At 46.4% G+C, this 22,409-nt stretch overlaps 1 protein-coding gene across 1 annotated transcript in view; it reads right to left on the reverse strand.

Moving 5' to 3' along the window:
- The window catches only part of DIS3L2 (DIS3 like 3'-5' exoribonuclease 2), a 182,350-nt gene extending 164,550 nt beyond the window's left edge, over nt 1-17,800 (reverse strand). The window contains exons 1-2 of the mRNA XM_053985837.1: nt 17,743-17,800; nt 14,606-15,325 (exon numbers count right to left, since the gene is read on the reverse strand). Of these exons, the coding sequence (XP_053841812.1) occupies nt 14,606-15,302 (697 nt within the window). The 5' untranslated portion in view covers nt 15,303-15,325; nt 17,743-17,800. The remainder of the gene's footprint in view (nt 1-14,605; nt 15,326-17,742) is intronic.
- Between the last annotated feature and the right edge of the window lie 4,609 nt (nt 17,801-22,409).

Here is a 22,409-nt window from a genome sequence, read left to right on the forward strand (position 1 = left end):
AGCTTCCAAAGCGTATGCCAACGCTGTTCCACGGATCAGCACATTGGAATGCAACCCAGCGCCGCGCAGCTGCCCTCTTGGCCCTCCACCTGGATACTGAACATGTCATCACAGCTTTGCCTTCCAGCCCCTCCTGGCTACGCACCCTGGGTCCAAGCTTGTACCTGCAAGTCAGAAAACGTGCAACGCCAACTTATTTGCTACGGTGCTATCCAAGTTACAAGGCAAATTTTTTACCTATGGTATCCTTCTCAAATGAAATAGAAGATGGCTTCACAGCAGCAAGGAAAAAAAATGTTTTAAAGGCTGTACTTAAGCAGAGATCTTTAAAAAATATGGTGCAACAAGAAAAAAACTGCTACTTTGCCCAATCACAGAGAAAAAGCAATTTTTATATATACAACAACAGGCAAATCAGCAGGAGGGAGGGACCCTCCTAATTCAGGAGGGAAGACACCAAGATAGGCAGAGGGACAACTGAAGGTGCCAGCTCAGACAAGTCCAGGAAGAGATTACACACTGCAGCAGTGTCTCCAAAGGGGAAGCTGAAACAAAGAGGAGGTTTCTGTTTTCAGTCACAATAACACAGCATAGTTGGGCCTTTTTCTACACAATCAGCTTTTCACACTCTGAGGGTACTTCCAGGGCGGAGACTGTTTGAGGAGGTTGCAGCCGTAACATAGCAAATTTAGCACAGAGGCAAATTTAGGTTTCAGATGAGGTGACTGAGGCAACGCAACCTGTATGGCTCACATAATGAGATGGAACTAAAATTAACTGATTCACAACTGCCTAATGAACTGATTTACAAATGTCCTAAGGGTCAAGTTAAGTTTAAAAACAGACACCAAAAGTAAAAGTACAGACTAGAGAATTGGCAACACAATTTGCTCCTGGATACGTTTTCAGAGACATTTTGGTGAAGGAATCTGACTTCAGCTGCAACAGGCGGGATTTTAGGCTGCTCATGCAGAGAGGTCATGCAATCTGCTTCGTTGGAGGTTCTTAAAAATAGGTGAGACAGACGTCTGCCAGAGCTGGTCTAAGAGGAGCCGTTTTTTCCTTGACGTAGTGAAATGGATTACACGAGCTTGTAAGGTCCTCTGAAGCCCTTGTTTCTATGACAGCAAGTCACAGAAAATACTACTATGAATTAAAGAGCCCAGGATAAAAAGGAGGCTAAATCTTAACATATAATTAAGAAGGAGCAGAAAAAAAAAAAAAGAGAGAGCATAAAACTAAAATGCAGAGGGGGAATGCAAAAAAATATCTCATGAGTTGGGCAGCAAGCTAAGAGCCAGAATTAGGCACTGCAGAGAAGAGTTGTCCAGCACTTGGCTTGTCCAGTGGTTCAAAAAATTTGGGGCCCCTACAGCCAAAAATAATGTACAGTAACAGCAAAGGGTGGAGAAGTATCTTTGTGTGATAAAAGGTAGACATGCAGAGAGGCATCTGCACATTTTCAACACTTTAACCTTGGGCTTGCTCTGTGGTGGGATTTTTCATTTGCTTGAACTCAAAACCAAAATTCACTCAAAACAACAAACTCTGCTTCAACATAGCTGGCCTACACGGCAGTTTACACACTCACACGCAGCCACTTCGGATAGTATTTGACCCCTTGGCCATGACATTTATGGCTAAACAAAGCCACCCCTGTTACAAAGCCACAGGCAACTGTCACAATTAGCATTCAACTGGAACACATCAAATTCTGCATGACTGTAATCTCTTGTATTTCTTCTTTTAAAAGAAAGAGACCTAGCTACAGGTCACCATCTGTTTCAACTAGAGTCAGTATTTGTTTCTGCCATGCACCTGTCCTCTAAAACTGGAAGTTAAAAATACCTCTCAAGATGGGCTTCCCTGCTGCCCCCACTGCCCAGCATTAATATTCTGATAATTCTGATGCATAAACAGGCATCATTCCACAAAGCAAACTGTAACTTGACTACTCTACAGCAAAGGATATATTGAGACTATTCTTTCTGAAAAATCTATCACAAACATGGTTAAACCCTATTCCAGCACTACATGTGTCAGTCTTACTTTTTCCTTGGTCACAGTTGAGTGATTTGTAAGAAAGAACAAAATCTCATGGCAGGATGTCACACAAAGTAGTAATACATCCTAGGCATTAAAATAACCAAATACTAAATAAACTATTAAGCAAATGGATACAAGAAAAAAATTAAAATAATTTCAGTGGAAGGAAGACTAAAGCGCAGAGCTGAGGTTGGCTGATCCATCCCAACAGGAGATTTGAAGCAACCACAGAGCACCAAACACATCTGCTGTGCAGAACCACTCAGGCCTGAACACAGCAATTCTAGTGCACAACATGTAAATATTCACAACATGCAGCAAATGCAACACATTTGGGTGCTTATCTGGCTGCAGAGATGATGTAGAGATGCTCCCTGTGTAGCCAACACTTGCCTGGGATTTCTAGATATTCTGCCGTTTTCAATGGGAAATGACAAAGGACTAATAATTTGAGGAAAGGTGGTTTACTGTTCCATACTTGAAGTCCTCTGGAGGGAGATTTGGGTTGAGAAAATCCCAACACCTGCACCAGGTATAGAGGCTCCCTACAAGGGCGACAGAGGGACACCTAAATAGGACCAGAGTGCCACCCATGGAGCAGGGAAACCCTTCAAACTAGCCAAAGGGAAGCACCTGTGGGAAGCAGAAACACACAACTCCCACCTCCACAGCAAGAAAGGCGTGAAAGAAAAGTGGGGGCATTCGTGGGCCTTCAGGACAGTTCACAATCAGTCACTCACTTTTTATTCTCATCATGGACACCAGGAAAAGAAGCTGAAAGGCTGCAGGGGCTGGCTGAGCTCTGCTGGAAGGACAGCACTGGAGCTCCATCTGAAATCCAAACCACCTCACTTCATCTCTATCACAACAATGACATCACACAATGGCACATTTAAACCTAAGCACCTATTAATCTTTTCTTATTTGGGGGGAATAAAAGCATGCAGGCAGCTTCCCAGAATAATTGATCTGGCTTACAGTAAGAGAGGAGGCTAGATGTTTTAAATCAGCTGATTTGGACATAATTTATACAAAATCACTCCAGAGTTTAGCTTTTGAAAAGTATTGCATTTAATTAAATTTACATCTATTAGTCAGTTGATCAACTAGTTGGTCAACTAAATCAACTAAAATGCTCAAGTAAACATGAAGTTAGCAAGGCCACAAAGTCTTTAATTTTATATTAAAATTTGCATATTGCTAAACATAAGAAAGTTTATTTCCTAAAAATAAAACATTCTAACTGCCCTCTCACACCTGACAATCTCTTTGATTACTACCAGCAGAGAAGGAAAGTATTGCTGAATCTTCATCAGCACATCCATGACAACTGCCATCTATGATCCAGCAAGAACCAATTTTACTTGAGAGACCCAAGTGAATTTCAAGATAAGGAGATCTTGATATAATTTCTCCCTTTCCTACCAAAGGACATCTATACTTTCACCAGACATTTTCACCTCCAAACTTCCAGCTTTCTTATCATCTATATTATTTATGTAGATACCTACAATGGTTAGGCAGCTCCCTGGGGTGGGCAGGCCTGTGAGAGCATCACAATGGTGCTGGTAACACCTCTGCAGTGTCTGACACCCCCCCCCCCCAGGCACTATCTCAGCATGTAATGGGTCCTTTTACATTAAAAAAAAAAAAAAAGGAATTTATATCGAAAGCATTGGACAGAACAATATTGTTGCAAATTTTCCAATACAAAACACTTGCATCTGCTATTTACTTTTATCAGTCCATGCTTGGACACCAACACCTACACTAACTCTGCTATTGCTAAGAGGATTTTCCATTGCTTCCCAGCATTAGATCATGGTCTAGATATGGCAAGGAATCTTTGGAAAACCCTGTTTTCCAGTTAACATAAGCATGAGAAGAAACAGAAGCATACCCCCAGAACTGGTAACATGCAATAGAACAATTTGTTATCAGTTAATGAGACACTCTTAACACACAGTTCCTAAATATTTGTCCATATTTCTACAATGTTCCATTTCATTGCTGACTCATTTGAATGACTTAAACCAATTTCCTTCAAAACTTCCAAGTAATTCTTCAAGACAACCCAGCCATGCACTTAGTGAGACATGATAAGGACACACCCATGATCTTGAAGACAGGGCAGTTACCAAAAGAAGGATCACCCAACACCGCCCTAGCCCCAAAAGCAGAAATTAACCAACCAAAAGCAACAAGAACTACCCTGATACCAGCCTGTGGTTAGTCCACACTCCCATTTCAGTCAGACTAGGTTAAACACAGCAAGAAAGTTAAATAAAGCATGTTCCTGCTCATCCTTAGTAGAGATTTAATGAATTAGTGTCCAACCATGAGGCAGCCCAAGGCATCACCTCACAGATCTGTAAATTCAAGTTGGCCCTTGACTCCTGGCAGAGCTGACAAAGCAAATTTTAGAAACCATCAAATTTGGTCTTTTAGCAAATGAATACTCTCCAAGAGCTGCCAGGAAGTTCTATCTGCAGGTTTATGAGGTACTATGGATGCTGATGTGTAACAGGGTGTATTAATAGTCTCAATACTAAAGTTCAGCCAACACAAACTCTGCCTTGTTTTGGAAAGACATCTGGGACATTAAAAAATCCACAAGCCTACATAGCCCCCAAACAACTCATCTCAGGTACTTTTGTGACTCTGTCTCTGCACAGCTTTGATGAGCTGGGGGTACACAGCTCCTGGCTGGGAGCTCTGGACAGGCACAGACCTACTGTTGGCACTGTTGTACCAGGCAACTGCCCCTTTCATTCTCCAAAGGCAAATAAACTCTGCCAGCAGAAGACGCTTTGCCAGTACGAAGTGCATTAACATCAGGGATGCTAGGATCCCTGTGTCTGCCCCTTTCATACACTTAAGCAGGCAATTTCAAAGCTATTTGATATTTTCTGCAGCTCAAAGAAGCCTCTAGAATAATTCCCTCTCAAATTTTAAAAGCCAAAATGTGTTTGTTAGATTGTTTTGAATTTCTAATGCACCAGTGAAATCCAGTAAATGCCATATTATAGAAGTGACAAAGTCAAAAATCTCCAAGCACTTAAATGACTACTACAATATCCGGGATTAAATTACTACACACAAGCAAAAACAACAGGCAAAACCAACAAACACCATTGAAGTGATCTCAAATGTGAGTTATGTCAACAAAAACACTGGTCACAGGCAGGCCAGAAGTAACAAGCTATTTATGTTTTGCAAAATATTTTGCGGATTTAAGAGATTAAATGCCCCACTAATGGTAACAGCCAAATCCTTTTTTTGTTTTCTATTTAATTTTAAAAGGAAAAACACAAAGACAGCTGTTGGTATAGTTGCTCAGGGAAGAAGCTCTGTACCAGCAATTAAAAGGCACTCCCTGGAATCAATCTCTGTTCTAGAGCCCCAATAATACACATACAGGACCAAACCCCATCCATCACGCTCACAGAAAGCACAGCTCTGCTTCAACCTATGTTAGGAACAGTCATGCTTCCACATTTCTCTGAACATGAAGTAAAAGAGTTCAGAGTTCTTGGACAGCCTTGGAACAGAACCACCTCCATGCATTTTACAGTATCTTGAAGCCAAAAGCTTAAATAAAGTAGATGGCTCGAGATTAAAGACAAAGCAATAGAGACAAATGAGGATGTCATGGGAAAGAATTCATTAGGGATGTAGGAGTGGAAAGGCAAGACTTGGTGATATGTTATCAGTTCAGTGATGTTTCATTGCAACAGAGACCTGCAGGAGATAAACATGGTAGGCAATATTTCAGATGCTCAATCTGGAGTCTAAGAGAAAATCTGAGAGTGTGTTCTCCTTATCACAAGCAACTAAAAGAAGATCCTTGTTCTCTCATGAAATGTAAATTCAAAGAATCTTAAACTGGAGGTTCTGCAGCACATGCCTCTGCTTGGTCCAAGCTAGACCATGATCAGCTGCAGATTGATCATGATTAAAGCTAAGAGTTCCTACAACATTGCTGTGAGTCCTCCTAAAAAGTAGCCAAGGAAGTGAACAATTTGAAATTATCTTAATAATTGAAAAGGAGGGAAAACTTCCAGGAAAGGGAATATCTTGGTGGAACTGGAAAAGAATGGGAATATAACAGCACTGTAGGGATTTAGGCAGATGGCAGATTGCATAATTAAGTTTAAAGTTAATTAAACAGTCATTCAAAGAAGAGAGACAATGCAAACCTACATTTACATGCACGGGCTCAGCCAAAATGCAAATTCTATGCAAATGTCCTGAACTGAGTGGATGCTGTCTTGAAATCCAGCTGTCGGAAGCAGCTCCCAGGCCCCCCAGCCTCACTAATTGACCCATTATGAGAGGCCACCAGGGTCCAGCCACTGCATAAATCTAAATGTAACTTTCCACCGTGAAGACAAATCAAAATAAAATGAGAAGACATCGTGTTAAGTGAAAGCCTGTCCACACAGTTCTAAAATTAGTTCAGCAGTAATTCAAAGGACTGGAAAAGCCCAACTGGTTACCAGCAACTCTCTACAACATAACACAGCTCTGCCTGAGCCAGCCAGCAGGTTGTCTACAGGCATGGCTGTGTTTGTGCACCATGGGTTTGAGCCATGGGTGCAGCCACCCAGGAACAAACCCAGAGAACTCTCTCACCTTGCCTCTTTGGAGAAGGTGATTCTCCAAACAGCTTTGGCAGAAAAGATGCACAGAAGAGTTGAATGTCCAACACAAAAAGAACAAAGGGAATCCTGACCACATGGGGAACAAGTTGGCCACAGACAGGCAGCCTATCCCCCAGCCAATGACTCCAGGTGGGAAAACACAGGCTGTCATGGTTTGTGAGGGAGTTCTTAGGACCATGAGCTGCCTTTGGAAGTGACTGTGCCACTGCAGCTGATTATGAAAGATTCAGACATCCAACATTCTTAGAATGAAGCACTGAGGAAGAAACACTCTGACTTAGGAATGAAGGTAGCAAAAAAGTGGCATGTCCATGGATATTAAGGAAAGTCAGGAGTAGAGACAGATGCTCTTTTCCAGACTCATGAAAATGAGGTGGGAAGCAGACATATGGTGGAAGGCACTTGTTGCCACTGCTCTTTTGCTTTAAGCTGCACATACTTATTAAAAACTCTTGTGCTGCATGTCCCCAGATTTCAATATGGAACTAGGGAAAATGTTCTTGCTGACTTTGGCTTTCAGAAGGGGCCCAGGCTTTGAAAAACTGAAATGAAGAAAAATGCACAATGGATTCTTTCTGCTGCTGAAAACAATGCTGTGGAAACTGCTCCTGATCGCCAAGATCATGTGCTCACGACACCATGCTTCCACTTCCAAAACACTTCCAAGCATCCTCATGCTTGCAGGCTTTTGACTTCAGTAACTGAGACAGTAATTGCAGTTTTATTCAATTCCTCAGCAGGGTTTGTGTTGTAGGAGTACTACAGTAGTGCAGGAGCCAAGGATACCATTCCAGGCTCTGAACGAAGGGCTGGTGACGAAATTCATTTAGTAGCAATAGACTAAAAGTTTATCAAAATAGTTACTGTGCTCCAGCTGCGTGCAGCAGCGCAGTGGTGTTGTCAGGGAGGGGGTACATCTCTTTTGGTTTTCAGGACTCTCTGTGAACCTGCTCCACCCTGCTCCTGACCTCCTCACTACCTACTCCGCCTGATGACTGCACTCCTCCAGGCTTCCACTCCTGCCTTGGGATGTAGGTCAGGGCTGCTTCCACTCCCCCTCATCCTTCCATCTTCCCTAAACATATTCCACAATGCCTTTTGCTCTTTGTTTTATCCAGCAACTACACTGTGAAAAAGCTGCTTCAAGACTTCAAGGAAAACACTTTAAAAACACAATATTGTGGAAGTTCTCACTTTGATTTTTCTGAGCTTCAGTAGTTTGAGAGAAGCAAGTTGCTCAAAGATCAGAAGAACCTAAGAGGCTTTGAAAAGCAAAATACCTGATAGGAGGTGCTAACATACTAGAAGACATTAACAGCTGAAGAAATCAAAGAACTGCCTTCAGATTCCTACATATCCTGAGGTAACCCAAGGTGCTGCTGAATGTGTTCATCTGCTGATGAACCATTCCCCATACTATCCACTCAGTGCAGTAGGTACATAAATCACAATCCCTAGCAGTGTGGGGGAAAATGCCTAAAAACTTACCAAATTAACAAAACCACATTTTGTCCACTGGCTTTTATTTGCAGAGAGCCTGGAATATTCTCCAAGGCAGGATATGCCCCATACATACATATGCGGGCTGCAGCTGCTAGTGTTGACATTTTCCTTCAGTACCCTGGAAATTTTTATTTTTGTCACAGAAGAAATTATTTTATGCAATAGATCACAACATTTTGTTTTTCACCCAGCCCCAGACAAGTCTCAGTTCTCTGTAGCTTGGCTTTCCCCACAAGAGGGAGTTCGGGACATGCAGCTCTCAGCATTTCATGGTGCTGGTGAGCAGGGGATTGGGGTAGGAGGGCAAAAGATGGACAACAGCTTTTGGGACAGGAGAGGTAGGAGCAGAGTTGGAGAGGAAGACAGCAGAGAAAGTCCACAGCAGCCACAGCTAGAGAGGAACCACAAGAGCCACTGAATTCAGCTGCAAAGAACCTGTCCAACCTACCTGGATATCCATAGTGAAGGAGACACTTGGACATTACCTGAGTAACAGGCTAGACCTGACTGGGGTGCATAGCCTGACTGACCTCATGGACAGCAGAGGACAGAGGGCTTTTACAAATTAATTCCTGTTTGAATGACAGCATTTTTCAGGGGTGGAAATTGTTATCAGGGCTTCTAAACATGCTGGTGACAGCCCACATACCACAAGCCTTGGTAAAACTGTTCCAATGGTCATTCACCCTCACTGGTAAATTGTGCTGTATTTCAAGCCTGGATTTGTTTAGCCTCAAATGCATTATATCATAATCTGCTCAACTGAGTAGCCTATTATTGAACATCTGTTCCCCATGTAGGCAATTTTCTGAAAACTCCCCTCCCCCAAGCATCTCTGTGATAACTAAAGCAGAGTTCCTCCAATCACTCACTCACAATCCCAGCGTTTTCATCTTCCCTATGGCTGTCCTCTGAGTATTCATCAATTCATCACCATCCGCCTCAAACTGAGGGCATCACCACAGGATACAACACTCCAGAAGCTGCTGCTGCCGTGCCAAAGACACACAGAGTCCATACTCCATCTTCCAATTCCCATGCTCATACATTACCCTTTTGGCCACATTTCACAGGAGGAGGATGTTCAGCTGATTAATCCATCAAGAGCTAAAAACTTTTTTCCAAGCTGTTGCTTCCCATACTGGGTTCCTCACACTGCTATCATGGCTCTATGCCGGCAATCCAGTAAATGGATTTTGTTTTGCCTGCTCCCAGTCCACCAAGTGATCCAGATGGCTGCAGTAACTACCCCCATTATTCAATACTCTGCAAGTCATCAAAAAAAACCCTTTTCAATCCTACTTATATATTTTCTTCCTGATGACTGACAGACATATTAAACAGCACAGGGTCAGGACATGACACTGCAAGAACCAGACACACCTGTTGGTAACAATTCTAAATTTATTGCTGCATTTAATTAGTTTGACTAAACAGATTTTAAACCATTGCACATGCAATGGTGATTTAAATAAGTTCACACACTAACATCCATATTCACATCTTTGGCATCAAAACCCTAATCTCATAAGAAACTGACAGTGAAGAGCTCAACAGAACCTTTGTTAAATAAATTGATGACAAGTCACACGAACAGAAAGATTTAAAATTAATTAAAAATCAATTTAGTTTTTCTATGAGCCTATCATTTTCCTAGGACCAACACCACACTGACAGGCATAGTTACCTGCACTACATAATGGGGTAGTATGTAGTAGTATGTAGTAGTAGGTAGTATGGGGGCTAGTGAGAAGAAAAAAAATAGTTCAAAAAAAAAAAGCAGGTTAACAGCAACAAGTATTTCCACTGAGGAACATTTTCACCTAAGCACTAATAGGTGAAGGAAGCTCCTTCATTCACAGAGGTGAGAGCTTTGCTGCCAAATGCAAGGGCTCCTGCTGCAGCATGGTGTGCTCAGGGCTCTGGTAAAGGGCACAGAAGACAGTTATTAGATCACATATAAAAAACACAGACCCTGCAAGGGCAAGATCTCATCTCCCCAAGAGAGGATACATCAGATATTAACTCACATACTATAGCTGATGTTTGCCAAAAACATTAGTTGCACAAGATTCAGGAATGCAACATTTTTTCTATCAAAAGCATGAGAAATTTATGTTTGTGATGACGTTGCTAAACCATTAGAGAAAGGAGCATTCTATTTTTCATGTATTTTTCATACTTTTCATTTCTCAGATGGGGCCATACAGTAAATCCAGTTTTCCCTTCTCTCCCATATCTTATTACTATGATTAACGTCATCTAAGGAACATTACATTGAACCTGGCAAGATTAGTTACATTTTAAAGATTTCCACAGCAACCAACATTCTCCATTTATTGAGCTGATTCCATAGCCTTTAGTAGATTGCTGGCTCATGCTTACTGGTGCCAGATAGGGAGATAACAGCATTCTTGAGAACTGAATTCCACCACACAAGAATTGGAAGACTCAGACACTAAAAAGTATCATTATCTCAAATTAGCATTACAGAAAGGAAAAGCAGAAGCTGTGGTTCTTACTCCAAAGTCCCCCCAGAGAAACAAAGGCAAACACACAATTATACTGCAGTACTATGAGAAGAAAAAATACCTGAGATTTTGCCATCTTATTAAGGCTGATATTTCTTGAGCAGCTGTGCCCATCAAACACACGGGGAAGCCAATCCAGGATATTTCCTTTACCTATCCTGAACCTTTTAAATGTCAAGATTGCAGCCACAAGCACAACACCACCATCCAACAGCAACAATTGTTTTTAAAGCTCTAATGCTCAACACCAGCCTGCTTGCCAGCACCACTCCTCCGTGGAAGCTGCCCAAGTTGGTTAAGTAGCACAGGCTGGGCAAATAAATGCCAAGTGTCAGAAAGATGATAAATCAGAAAGGGCTGTGGAAATCTTCCACTGTTTCAGATGTGGCATGTTGTTACCCAGGAATTGTCTGCTTCTACTAAGGGGGCATGTTGACCCTAACAGATGGGCAAGATGCCTCCATCACATCATAAACCTATGAAGTTTTTAGTGAGAGGAGCCTCAGGAGGATACGTAGGGAAGCTGACACTGTTCTCCCCAAGGAAGCTGTCTGCAGATACACACTGAGACAGTGTATCCAGCCCTGCAAAATCTGAACCTATTTCAGAGCAATCAGCCTTGACCAGCATCCTGCTCCACCCAAGCTTCAACATCAACAAAGCCACCTCATTCCCAGGTAGTCCAGCTCCCAAGATCCTCTGAAATCAAGTATGGCTGGGAGATGGTATTCCACATTTGGAGGACAGCCCTTTCCTGTAGATGTCTGATTTCTAGGCTTTCCAGCAGACCTGGGAATGTGCTATCAAAAAGCAATTCTCCCTCAAAAAACAGGCTAGCAAGTGCATGTCCTCAAAATGCAACTGAAATCTTGCTGTCCCAAATAAAACACAGCACTTGTTCTAAACTACTTATTGACAAAGCAAAGCATCACAAATATTGAAATTCCACATAGCAGCCATGCAAATCTCAACTCCTAGCATGTGACAGACAGATGCTGCAGAAAAAGTCAGCACTTCTGTCCTCAAGAAAAAGGTTTTAAGCCCTTTTATGACAACAATTTCAGTCAGTCTGAAAGAAGATTTTGTTTACTAACTATGGATTGAAATGGAAAAACGCTAAGAGCCTTTGATCAAAGCCAGAAAACAAACCAAGGGACTTGATAATTTTCTGTTAAGGAAGTTTAAACCAAATTTTAGTACCCAAAGAATCTAGAGCATTGGAGATTTAAGGGAAAATACCAGGAGAAAAATTGTATTAGATTAAAAACTCTAAGCATCACAATTTAAAGTGACATTTTAGGATTATTTTCTGGTTTACTGGGTTTTGTTGGGAAGAAACCTGAGAGCAGGAGGTTTTACGGTGATTCTCCTTGCAGAGGCTAAAACTGCACAGAAGGGAGCAACTGTGGAATTCCTCTATCTGCAGCTTTGGTTTCCCAAATCCAAGAGTGCTGATGCCATAGAGGGAATCCAACCTGCAGTCTCATGACTATGTCATGTTTCACACAAGGGACAAAGAAGTTCTGTTCACACTCAACTCTCTCTACTGCAAAGCCTCCAATAGTTAGGAAAAGCAGTTTCTCTATGGAACTCCAGACAGGAACATCAGCAGAATTGAGCTCCAAGGCTCAGAGATACCTGTTTAGGGGTCCATAAACCCCTCTGCTTTCCTCTAAGGCCAGAGCAATCACTCTGCCACTGAAAGTACATTAACAGGGACCAGTCCCTTGCTGCCTACAGCCTGCCTCAGGGCACTCAAAGGGTTTTCACTGATCACTATATCTGCCTTCACTATTAGTTCTGTCAGTTTTAGGGTCATTGCAAACCATGGCTAAGCCTGAGCTGAAGAGCTGTTAAGAAGAGGACAATGAAATGAAATGGTATAAAGAGAGATGCTTGCCTTTGAGATTAGCTCAAAGAGCCTTTTGGAAAGCCTACAACAGTCTGAAGAGAGCTAATTTGTGAGGAAATGTCACTTCTGAAAAGATGATATGCCTCGCTCTTATGGCAGAAGCAATTCTTGCCATCACAGCTTCACAAGCCTTGATTTAAACTGATCAAACCAGACACCTGCCTATGCAAAGTAATATGACTTATATCAGCATCAAGAGAGAAATACAAGCTTTGAAGTGAGAAAATATTAATCTGATACTGTGATGTGTGAGTTCTTATACCTAAGCACTTGCCTACTGCAAAATCTTCATTTCACTTAAACAAGAGTCCTAAAATACACTCAGACTGAACAGCAGAAAAGACATTTCTCTGAAACAAGTGACATATTTATTTTTTCCTACTTCTTTCCTCCCCAAGAAACTGTTTTCACATCCCTGCAAGCTTTCTGGAGGGTAACCAGTCACAGCTGCAGAAGAGGGTGGCCAGGGAGGCATACAGGGGAAGAAGAGGAAAGGTGTCACTGCTGAGCAAATAACTTTCCAATAATCTTTCCCACAGTGTGAGTTTTCCACATGGGAAGTCAAACACAAGGGTCAACATTTTCTGCTTTCAGTGTTTACACTAAACAAACAACCTGTTTTTAAAGGGGTTGTGCAACCCCACTTCTAACCAGAGCAGGAGGCCACTGGGGGTGTTTGCTTTTGAAAGCCAGGCTATTTTTATTTTATCCATGTAGGCACCTGTAATTTTCCTGGATATAAACTCTATGCCTTTGAGACTCTTCATCTGTCATCTGCTCTTCCTACGCTTCAAAAGCTGAAGGAAGTGAAGTCTATTATGACCGGCTAGCACAACAAATAGTGTTACAATGAACCATATTAAAAAAAAAAGCCCTCCCAAAAATCAAGCTCATCAACAAATTTTACCATAATCTGCATTAAATCTCTATCTGTGATCTGTCGTGCAAGCACCCATGGAAGTTTACTAACCTTAGCACATTATGTATCACCACAATCTCAAAAATAACCCAGAAAAAAGCATATAACTTGCCCCTCTTGAGTCTTAGGGCTTAGTTTTTAAGACTGATTTAGCTAAACAGCTATTTAATTTTCAATTTAAGAGTTGTGATGGGCCTTAGGCTGATCTTACCCAGCCAAGAAATCCATCTCTTTTGTACTTGTTACAGAGAATTTAACATGGTGATATTTATGAGTTCCTTCAGTAGTAGTGCATAAGATCAGGCTATTGAAGCATTTCAGCATAAATAACTTTCTTTGAAAGTTTTAACCCATTACATTGAAAAATTAAATTTAAAGTGTCTGGTTTAGGTTCCTTGTTCATGCTGTGTTCTGGGGTTCTTTTAATAAAAATTTTATTTATGTTCCTAAGTAGGCTTTTTGCCTTGAACACCACATTTAAGAGGCACATTCACTTTAGTACTGCAAAATGTGGTCTCTGTTACTAACACCAAAATTTCCTGGAGTCAACACTCTTTATCAGGAATTGGCTAATACACAGACATCTTAGCCCCTGAGTATTGGATTTACCTGGACCAAAAGCAAACCAGCACTCCAGACTCAAAGAAGCAATGCAAAGAAAAGCATGACTGTGCCCTGAGTCAGCTCAGATCCAGTGGTCTTATTAATTTGGACTCTACACCACAGAAATTGGGCTCTTCTAGACCTGAGCTGATCCGAGCTGATGCTGGAAGCAGCACAGCCACAGTCACAGAGTTTAGGCCAGGGAATTAGGTCCTGCCAGCACCAAGCTGGCTCCACATGAAGGCATTTGCACATGCCACATGGCTTACTTGTAAACCAGGACAAAGCCACCCACAGGTAACCAAGGGCTGACTAACATGGACAGAGCAGGACTGGCTCCTGTTAACTCATTCATGACTAACACATTGCATTCAATTCCACAGTAATTGTAGCAAATGGACCAAACAATTCATCAGAGTGAACTCACCTTGGGCTTGACCTGGAGACAAGTGACTGTTTTTTCTGGCATTCACTGCCAGCACATCCTCACCAAACTGTTCAGTCAACAAGTGTCCAGCTGCTGTATCAACGTTGGCAGGATATCTGCCTCGTTTCTTATGTTTCTTCCTCCACATGTCCTCCTCCTCCCTCTCATCAGAACCAGAAGATTTCTGCAGAGCCCCTCGGTGTCTCAGGCTGTTTGATGCTCTCCCACCAAGGCTGTCACTCACATTTAACAGGCCAGATGCAGCTCCATGCTGATACACATAATAGTCTTCCTCCACCTCCAAGTCTCCCTCTGGACTAGCAATGGCATTTTTTTTAAGAGAACATCTGTTCAGAGCACTTTGGGGTTTATCGTTCTCAAACCCAGGCAGGGGCTGCTCCAGGTGAGATGTTCTGACTGGTGAATAGCTGTGTATGTTTATCCCGTTCCTGACTGGATTATCCTTCACCAGACCTCTCCTCAGAGGCAGGTCCAGATCCAAGCTGGGGTCATTGGAGAAGCCTTCTTCCAGCTGCATCTTCTGTGCAATGTGGTTCAGGTAGGACTGGAAGCGGCCGCTGTGGTGCTTTTGCACGAGCCTGGTGTAGGCGTTCTTCTGGGAAGCAGCTGCCCTGCTCAGTCCCTCCTTGGCACCTTGGGCAGAACCTGCACTTCTCACATGCCCCAGCTGATCCATAGTGCAGTGAAAGGCCCAAACTTCTGAGAGTTACAAACAGATACAGAGGAAAACAGGTTTATTTTCCTGAAACAAAGTGTCAAATAATTGATTACATCAAATGACACAAAAGTATAAAATTTTTGCAGAAAAGGAATTCTGGTTTTGTAAATCACTCCAGTGTGGGGAAGTGAAGTTTCAAAATGTACTCAACATCTGCCCTGCACCAAATCCCTGTCCATAATCTAAGAGTGACCACAGCCCATAACCTGTACCTGCCCACACACCACATAAAACAGGGATTTTGTCCCACCCAAATACACAGGATTCCTTTAATCTGCTCTTCCTTGCCTTTGAAAAAGCCAGGAAAACTAAAGCAGCAACTGGCAGACTGACCAGAAGCACCAGTTTAGTGGTTATCAGAAGCAAAATCTTGTCATGTCCAGCCTGGAGTCCTCAAAAATAATTGCATCCTTACTGAAGCTCTTCACTGTTGCTGTCAAAAGCAAACACTGCCTGTCACCTCCCTCCCACAGTGACTGACACTTCTCCATTGTACAGGACAATGTTCAAACACCAAGACTACCCATTTCAGCTTGTCTTTTTAGCCATGAACTCCCTCCCAGTGCAACAGAAGTAAAATAATAATTATCTTGCAAGAGCTCCTAATTCTTACTGGCTGAGACACACTGCCTGCAGCTCCATCCAGCACCAGTTTCTGTAGATGGTGTCACATCTCCACCTTTGCTGCACGAGTATCAAACTTAAGCAGATCAAGCATCTTTCAATCCTTTTTCAGGTGCTTAACTTTTAAGCTTTTGGAGCAAAACAATCTACTAAATTATGCTCAGCTATTTTGAGGTAAATTACAAGTATAGACAGGACATGGCAATGATTTTTGCTGTATGTAAAATCAAAGAAGAATATAAGAATTTCTTGATATTGGAGACCAGTGCAACTGCTGGCTTCTGCGTGTTTTCATAAAAATGCCTCTTTTTCACTTCAGGACAAGATTGAAGCTGAACAGCTGAATTTCACCCCAGCTGGTACATGAAGAATTTCAGGGCTCACTGTCATCTCTGCTATCCCAGAACCATGGGGCACTGGACTCTAAATAAAGGATACTGCCTATTATACCTATCCCTTCCCTTCTCTAAGCACAGGGATGTTGGCAGGACAGAATACAGAGATCAGCAAAAGTGAAATTTATATTTGCTTCCCTACTCCCACCATGCTTGGAATTTTTCTTTGCCCTTACTCAGCTCTCTTCTCCCTTTCACTGTTGTTGCAGAGAGGATAAGCACCCAGGCAGTCTCCTCGGTGCCCACCCTGCCTGGGAATGGGGCATTACCCGGCAGGGACCAAGGGCTGCAGAGCCAGCTCCTCCTCGGCGTGCCTGCTCCGGCCCTTTTGGAGAAACAACGCGCGGTGCGCCGGGATTTACTTCAGTAATTGGGCACGGATGTGAGCAGGCTTCACGGTGCAAAGCAAAAATTAAAAATCCCTGAACAAATAGGAAAAATTCATTATGTGGTTTGCGATTCTTGTTCCTAAGATTTTCCATTGGTTCTGGCCAACAGCTAAACTCTTCTAACAGACTGACCTGCTACCGAGCTATTACCAAACACACACGGGTAGCCCTACACGAGCTTTAACGTCACCTTCTCCTGTTGCCAATGAAACACAAGCAGATAACATTTATAAAAGCCAGTGAGACTACTCTCCAAACAATGGTTTGGTTCCAGGAGACAAGAATTTGTCATTCTTGTTTACCGGTAAAGAACAAACATTCACAGGTTGCCTTCACAGTATTTTCTACGACTTTAACCACGTTAGCAGTCAGTAACTGCAGCACTGAAAAAGATACAAGCCCCTATGCATTACAGTTTCATTACCGGTCTCCTGCGGGCAACCAGGAATTGAAATATTCCCAAGAGAGCGGAGGGAAGGCAGAGGTGGGTACAGGTATATCTGCCGTGCCTGGGCACGGTGATGGGGACGAGTGAAATGCCACGAGGGACGCGCAGAGGGAGGACACTCGCTGAGCCGGGCTCAGGATGAAAGCCGCCCCTGTTATTGTCACCCGGCTGGTTCTGGGGATCACCACTGGCCTCCATCCACGCCCCCCGGGCTGTCCAACTCCCCAGCCGGCACAGAACCCCCGCACGCTCGGCACCAGCAGCAGCCCCTCGCCCGCCGCCTCTCCTGCCAGGCGCCCCCGGCCCCTCGGGAGCGCGGCCCCGGCCGCCAGCGCGCTCCTGCCGGGCCCGGAGCGGCCGGACGGGACAGCGAACTGCGGGGCCGGGCTGCGGCAGCGCTGCCACCGGGCTGACCGGGGCTGAGCGCCGCCGGGCCGGGCTCCGCAGTCCCCTCTCCCCTGCCCGGTCCCGGTCCCGGTCCCGGTCCCGGTCCCGGTCCCGGTCCCGGTCCCGGTCCCGGTCCCTGTCCCGGCCCCGCTCACCGGCGCCGAGGCCGCTCCGCTCCGTTTGAATGTCCCAGCGCCCCGTCCGCTTCCGGGGCAGCGGCGCCTACGGGCCGCGGCGGGGCCCAGAAGGGCTCAGCGCGAAGCGCTCGCTCCGCGCCCGGTGCGACAGGGTGGGCAGGGGCTCCCCGGCGGCGGCTCGGGGGTCCCAGCCCCGCTCCCTGCACTGGACACAGGGCCCCGGGGGCCGGCTCCGGGGGAAGGGGAGCCTCCAGGCAGCCTTGGGCTCCTCTCGGCCAGGCACAGCCTGTGAGGCTGGGAGCCCACCGCGGGCTGAGCCGGGGCATCGCGGGGACGTGGGAGGCAGGAGGTGCTGCCCCCCAAGCCGGACTGTCCCCAGCCTGCCGGGTTTGCAGCCACCGGGATCCATGGGGTTTTTTGGCAGCCACCTGCTTCCAGCCGGGGCCAGCGGAGTCTCCTGGGATGGGTTGCTCCAGCTTGAGGCCAACGCTCCAGCTTCATCCAAATTTGTAGCCAGATCAGTGAAAATAGCACCGGTTAGCTGATCTAATATTGTAAAGATCTGAGTCTGGTGTTGTTCCCGAGGAAACTCACAGCTTTGCAAACACCTGTACCTCCAAAAGTCCCATGAGGAAACCTCCTTCAGCACCCACATGGCCTCACCTGCCACGCAGAGAAGAGCAGGCTCTAGGATCCTGTTCCCTGAGCTCTTTAGATCCTGTTCCCTGAACTCTTTAGATCCTGTTCCCTGAGCTCTTTGGGATCCTGTTCCCTGAGCTCTTCCTGCTCCCCTGGCGCTGGAAGTTGGGCAGCAAGCAAACCTGCTGATCCCCTGCTCACCCACGCGACAGTGGCCAAGGAGTGACCAGCCCTTGGTGCTGAGCAGCAGGGCCTGACCTCCTCCAAATCGGAGCCTGTGGATCAGAGGGTGTCATTAAAGCGTGAGACCAGAGTCAAGAGCTGGCACTTTTATTGCCTCCTGGTTCTGTGACCACAGACCTCTCACAAGGCTTTACAGCAGAGTCAGACCCAGGCTTTGGCTGACTGAGAATGTGTAGTTTGGTCACTCTGGCGTTACCTGCAAACTCAGGCTGTGCTGCCAAAGAATTTCAACCAGAAGAAAATCTGGAGAGCAATAAACTGTCCTATGGCAGTCAATTGACCCCCCAGTCAATCCCATTTGAGCTGTCTGCCTGGAGAATGCCCTCAGTAGATGGAGAAAGGATCCAAAGGGATCTGAACTGGAGTCTCCAGACAGGGTTCTGATGGGGAAAGGCTCTGTTTTGTCTTCGCTATGGCAGGAGCATCTGAGCAGGCATCCATGCTGCCCCTTCACTTGGCATGGGGAAGACGCTGGTCCCATGGTCCTTATTCTTCATCCTGCATGCTGCAGATCAGTGAGCACATTGCCTGGTATCAGCCACCTCTAAAGGCCATGAGGCCACATCTGCTCAGGGTGCAGCATTGCCTGTGGCTCCCAAACACCACCTGGCCCCTCAGCCATTCCCACAGCCAGCGCTGCTGAGCTTCCACAAGGTCGTGGCAAGCCCAGACCATTCCAGCTCCAGCCCTCGGGTGGGTCAAGGGAGCTGCCCTGAGAAAGCACCAGGCTTTTGCTGTGGACCAAGGGCAGCAAGCACAGACCTGCCTGCACAAGGACAGTCACATCCGCCCCAGTGCCAGGATGCCACAGCAAAGGCAGTGTCTCATTTGCATGAACCATGCAGAGCCAGAAGCCTCTGCCCATGATCTGCTGGCACTGATGCCAGCTCATCAGCTGCCCCACCCTGGCAGCTCTGGCCACCTCAAGGAGGAGAGTGAGGACTCAGCTCTGCTCTGGCATGGCTGAGAGGCAGCAAGTTGCCCCACACTGGCCAAGAGGAAAGCGAGCAGAGCATCCTCTGTTTGAACAGAGCCACCAGTCACACAGCAGCTGCTCCCACGGGACCCAAAGACAGAGCAGGAGACCATTTCTGCTGGAGCTGGCCCCATGGGTAGCGTGGCCACTTGGCATCACCCTGTCAGAGAGAGGATGTGTGCTCCCCTTCTTCCTCCTGCTCTCCTAGCTGCTGATAAAGCAAGGTGGTTGGCACTGTGAAGGTGGGTGCTCTGTGAAGGCAGGGTGGTGGCACAGCCCCAGCTGTTCAGGGCTGACCCCTGACATCCATTCAGGCTGCCCTTGCTGCATGGAGGAGAGCAGGGATGGGGTGGGGGACCCAGGGCCCCCAGCCCCACTGTCCCCCTCCCTGTACCAGCCAGGTGGGAGCAGCAGCTCCTCTCCATGTTGCTGAGTCACGCTGTGTCTCTGCTCTTCTTCATTCCAGTGGGGATGAAGCTGAGCTGGGAGTTTGGCCAGGCTGCCCCCTACACCAGGTGGTGCCACCAGCAGCAGCAGCTTCAGCATGCCCTGGTCCTTCCACAGATAGGAGAGGAAGCGGGGAGGATTCGGTGTTTGGTGGTGCCACTGCCAGCACTGGGGCCTGGGGCTTGCAGGGATATCAGGTGTGGTGAGGATACGGCTCCGCTGCTGGATGCCTCTGTCACCCTCACCTCCTGCCTCCAGCTGGGCCCTGCTGCACAAGGGGCCACGGTCCCCAGCAGGTCAGCAGAGCACTTCTCAGCCCTGCTCTCCTGGTAGCAGCCAGGGATTTGGGAATCTTGTCTGCTCCATGGGACAGGGCCTGTGTTTGTGCCCTCTTTTGCTCTACCCCATCACTGACCCAGACAAATGAAAGTTACAGCAAATCCGTGTCTCCCAGTACCTGTGGGCACACAGAAGATTCTGAGTGGCTGGGACCAGCTGCATGCCCATCCTTCACACCCTTTGGAAGAGGTCACATGCAAACATCACAGCAAGCTGGTGCCTCGTGCACAATCACAATCCCTCCCAGGGAAGGGCTGGATTGCTTCAGTCTCACCTTTGGCTCCATCTTCCATCCACACCATCCTCGTGGCTGCTGAACAGAAGGGAGCCATTGCCTCACTGCTGCTTCCCTGACCCTCCATGGCATCTCATGGGCTTTCAGAAAGGGAAAGGTCCCTGAGCAGATTTTTCCCCTGCACTCTCATTTCCTGGGGTCCTGTAGCAGCAAGCCCAGCCCAGTGCCCTGGCTTGCTTTCCCACAGCACAGGATTATCTCACCATCTTCCCCCAGGCAGTAACTGGTAGCTGCTTCCCGACTTGGAGGCTGGAACGTGTTGTGGCACCTCGGCCGAGGTGAGAGCACCACATGGCTCCTTGGCCGGGAGCTCCAGGAGCTCCAAAGCTTACGAAGGCTTTGGCTCCTGTGCCGTGGTTTCAGTGAGCAGTGAGGGCCCGCCCGGCACTCGTTTACATCAGCGTTAATCAGGAGTGACTGGCCAAGGGGCTGGAGCCACCCCGAGATGACTCAACAAGAGGAACCCTGGATGGGAGCAGAACAGCTCCTGTGACGCTTCCATGCTCTTCCTGCAGCCCACCCAGCATGAGCTGAGGCTGCACATGGAAATGCCACCCTGCAAACCCAAATGTCACCTCTCACAGTATTTCAGGTTGTAGCCATGGCAGAGGGATGGAGGGCAGCGGGGTGCTCTGCCTCTACCTCCCTGCTGTTGTCTGCAGGAGAGACCCACGTGGCACAAGTATGTGCTCAAAGGCAAAGCAGGGCTGTGAGTTTGCTCTGGAACCTCTGGGTACCCTTGGAAATGTCTTGATTGCAGCAGCACCCAGCATTAAACCTGAGTCTGTCTCCTTTTGACATCTCTCAGGCACTGGGAGTCATCTGGGCACTTGGCCGGAGGACATAAGCCGTGCTCAGGGAGGATAAAGGGGAGTGTGACAGATTTATTACCATAAATAAGCTAAAATCCATCTCTCTCCACAGTAGATACCATCTGCTGTGTCACAACACGTGGTCTTGCCCCACCCGTCCTTCAGCTTCTCCAGTCTTCTCCTGAGCCCTCCATACCTCTGGTTGGGAAACATGCCACCCAAGATCAGAAATGATGGGTTCCCATCACCTTCATTGCCTGGAGGAACGTCTGCAACTCACCCCAGGCAGGGGTCAAGGTCTGGCTTGGCTTTGTTTGTCCAGTGAAGGAAGAGAGAACTAGACCCCAGCAAAGAGGGACAGGCAGACAAGAAGCAGGTGAAGGAGGCAGTGGAGGAAGGAGGTGAGAAGCCAGGGCAGGAGCAGGGTTAGTGCCTTGCAACTGATTACATTGAGGTCACCTGCATTTGTCTTTTGGATACCTTTAAATCTCTTCCTCAGCAGTTCTGCTTGTTGTAATGATCAAATCTCTTTTATAATGTATCCCTCAGTTTTCAATGTGGAAGGCCTTCCGGTGGCAGGACGGAGCTTCCCAGAGGTGCTGAGACTGGCTATGGATGACACAAAGCTCCACAGGTCACAGCAGGAAACTTGGGAAAGGAGCTGTCCTGCACTGAGCAGGGCTGGGGGACAGAGTGGGTCAGGACACATGGGGCAAGGAATGTGCAGTGAGTTCAAACCCCTTCTGATGTTCCCAGGGAGGTGGAAAATATACTTTCCAGAAATGCAGGAACGAAGGAACCACACTGCTATGCAGTCCCAGGGGTAGGGACTCACCCCACAAGCCCTGATCTCCACCCTGCATCTCCCACTCCCCACTGAGATTGAAACAGCCCCCATGGGACCGCTGTGGAGATGGGTGATGAGTGGGGACAG

This window comes from Vidua macroura, chromosome 10 (assembly GCF_024509145.1).
Source record: "Vidua macroura isolate BioBank_ID:100142 chromosome 10, ASM2450914v1, whole genome shotgun sequence".
Lineage (NCBI taxonomy): Eukaryota > Metazoa > Chordata > Aves > Passeriformes > Viduidae > Vidua > Vidua macroura.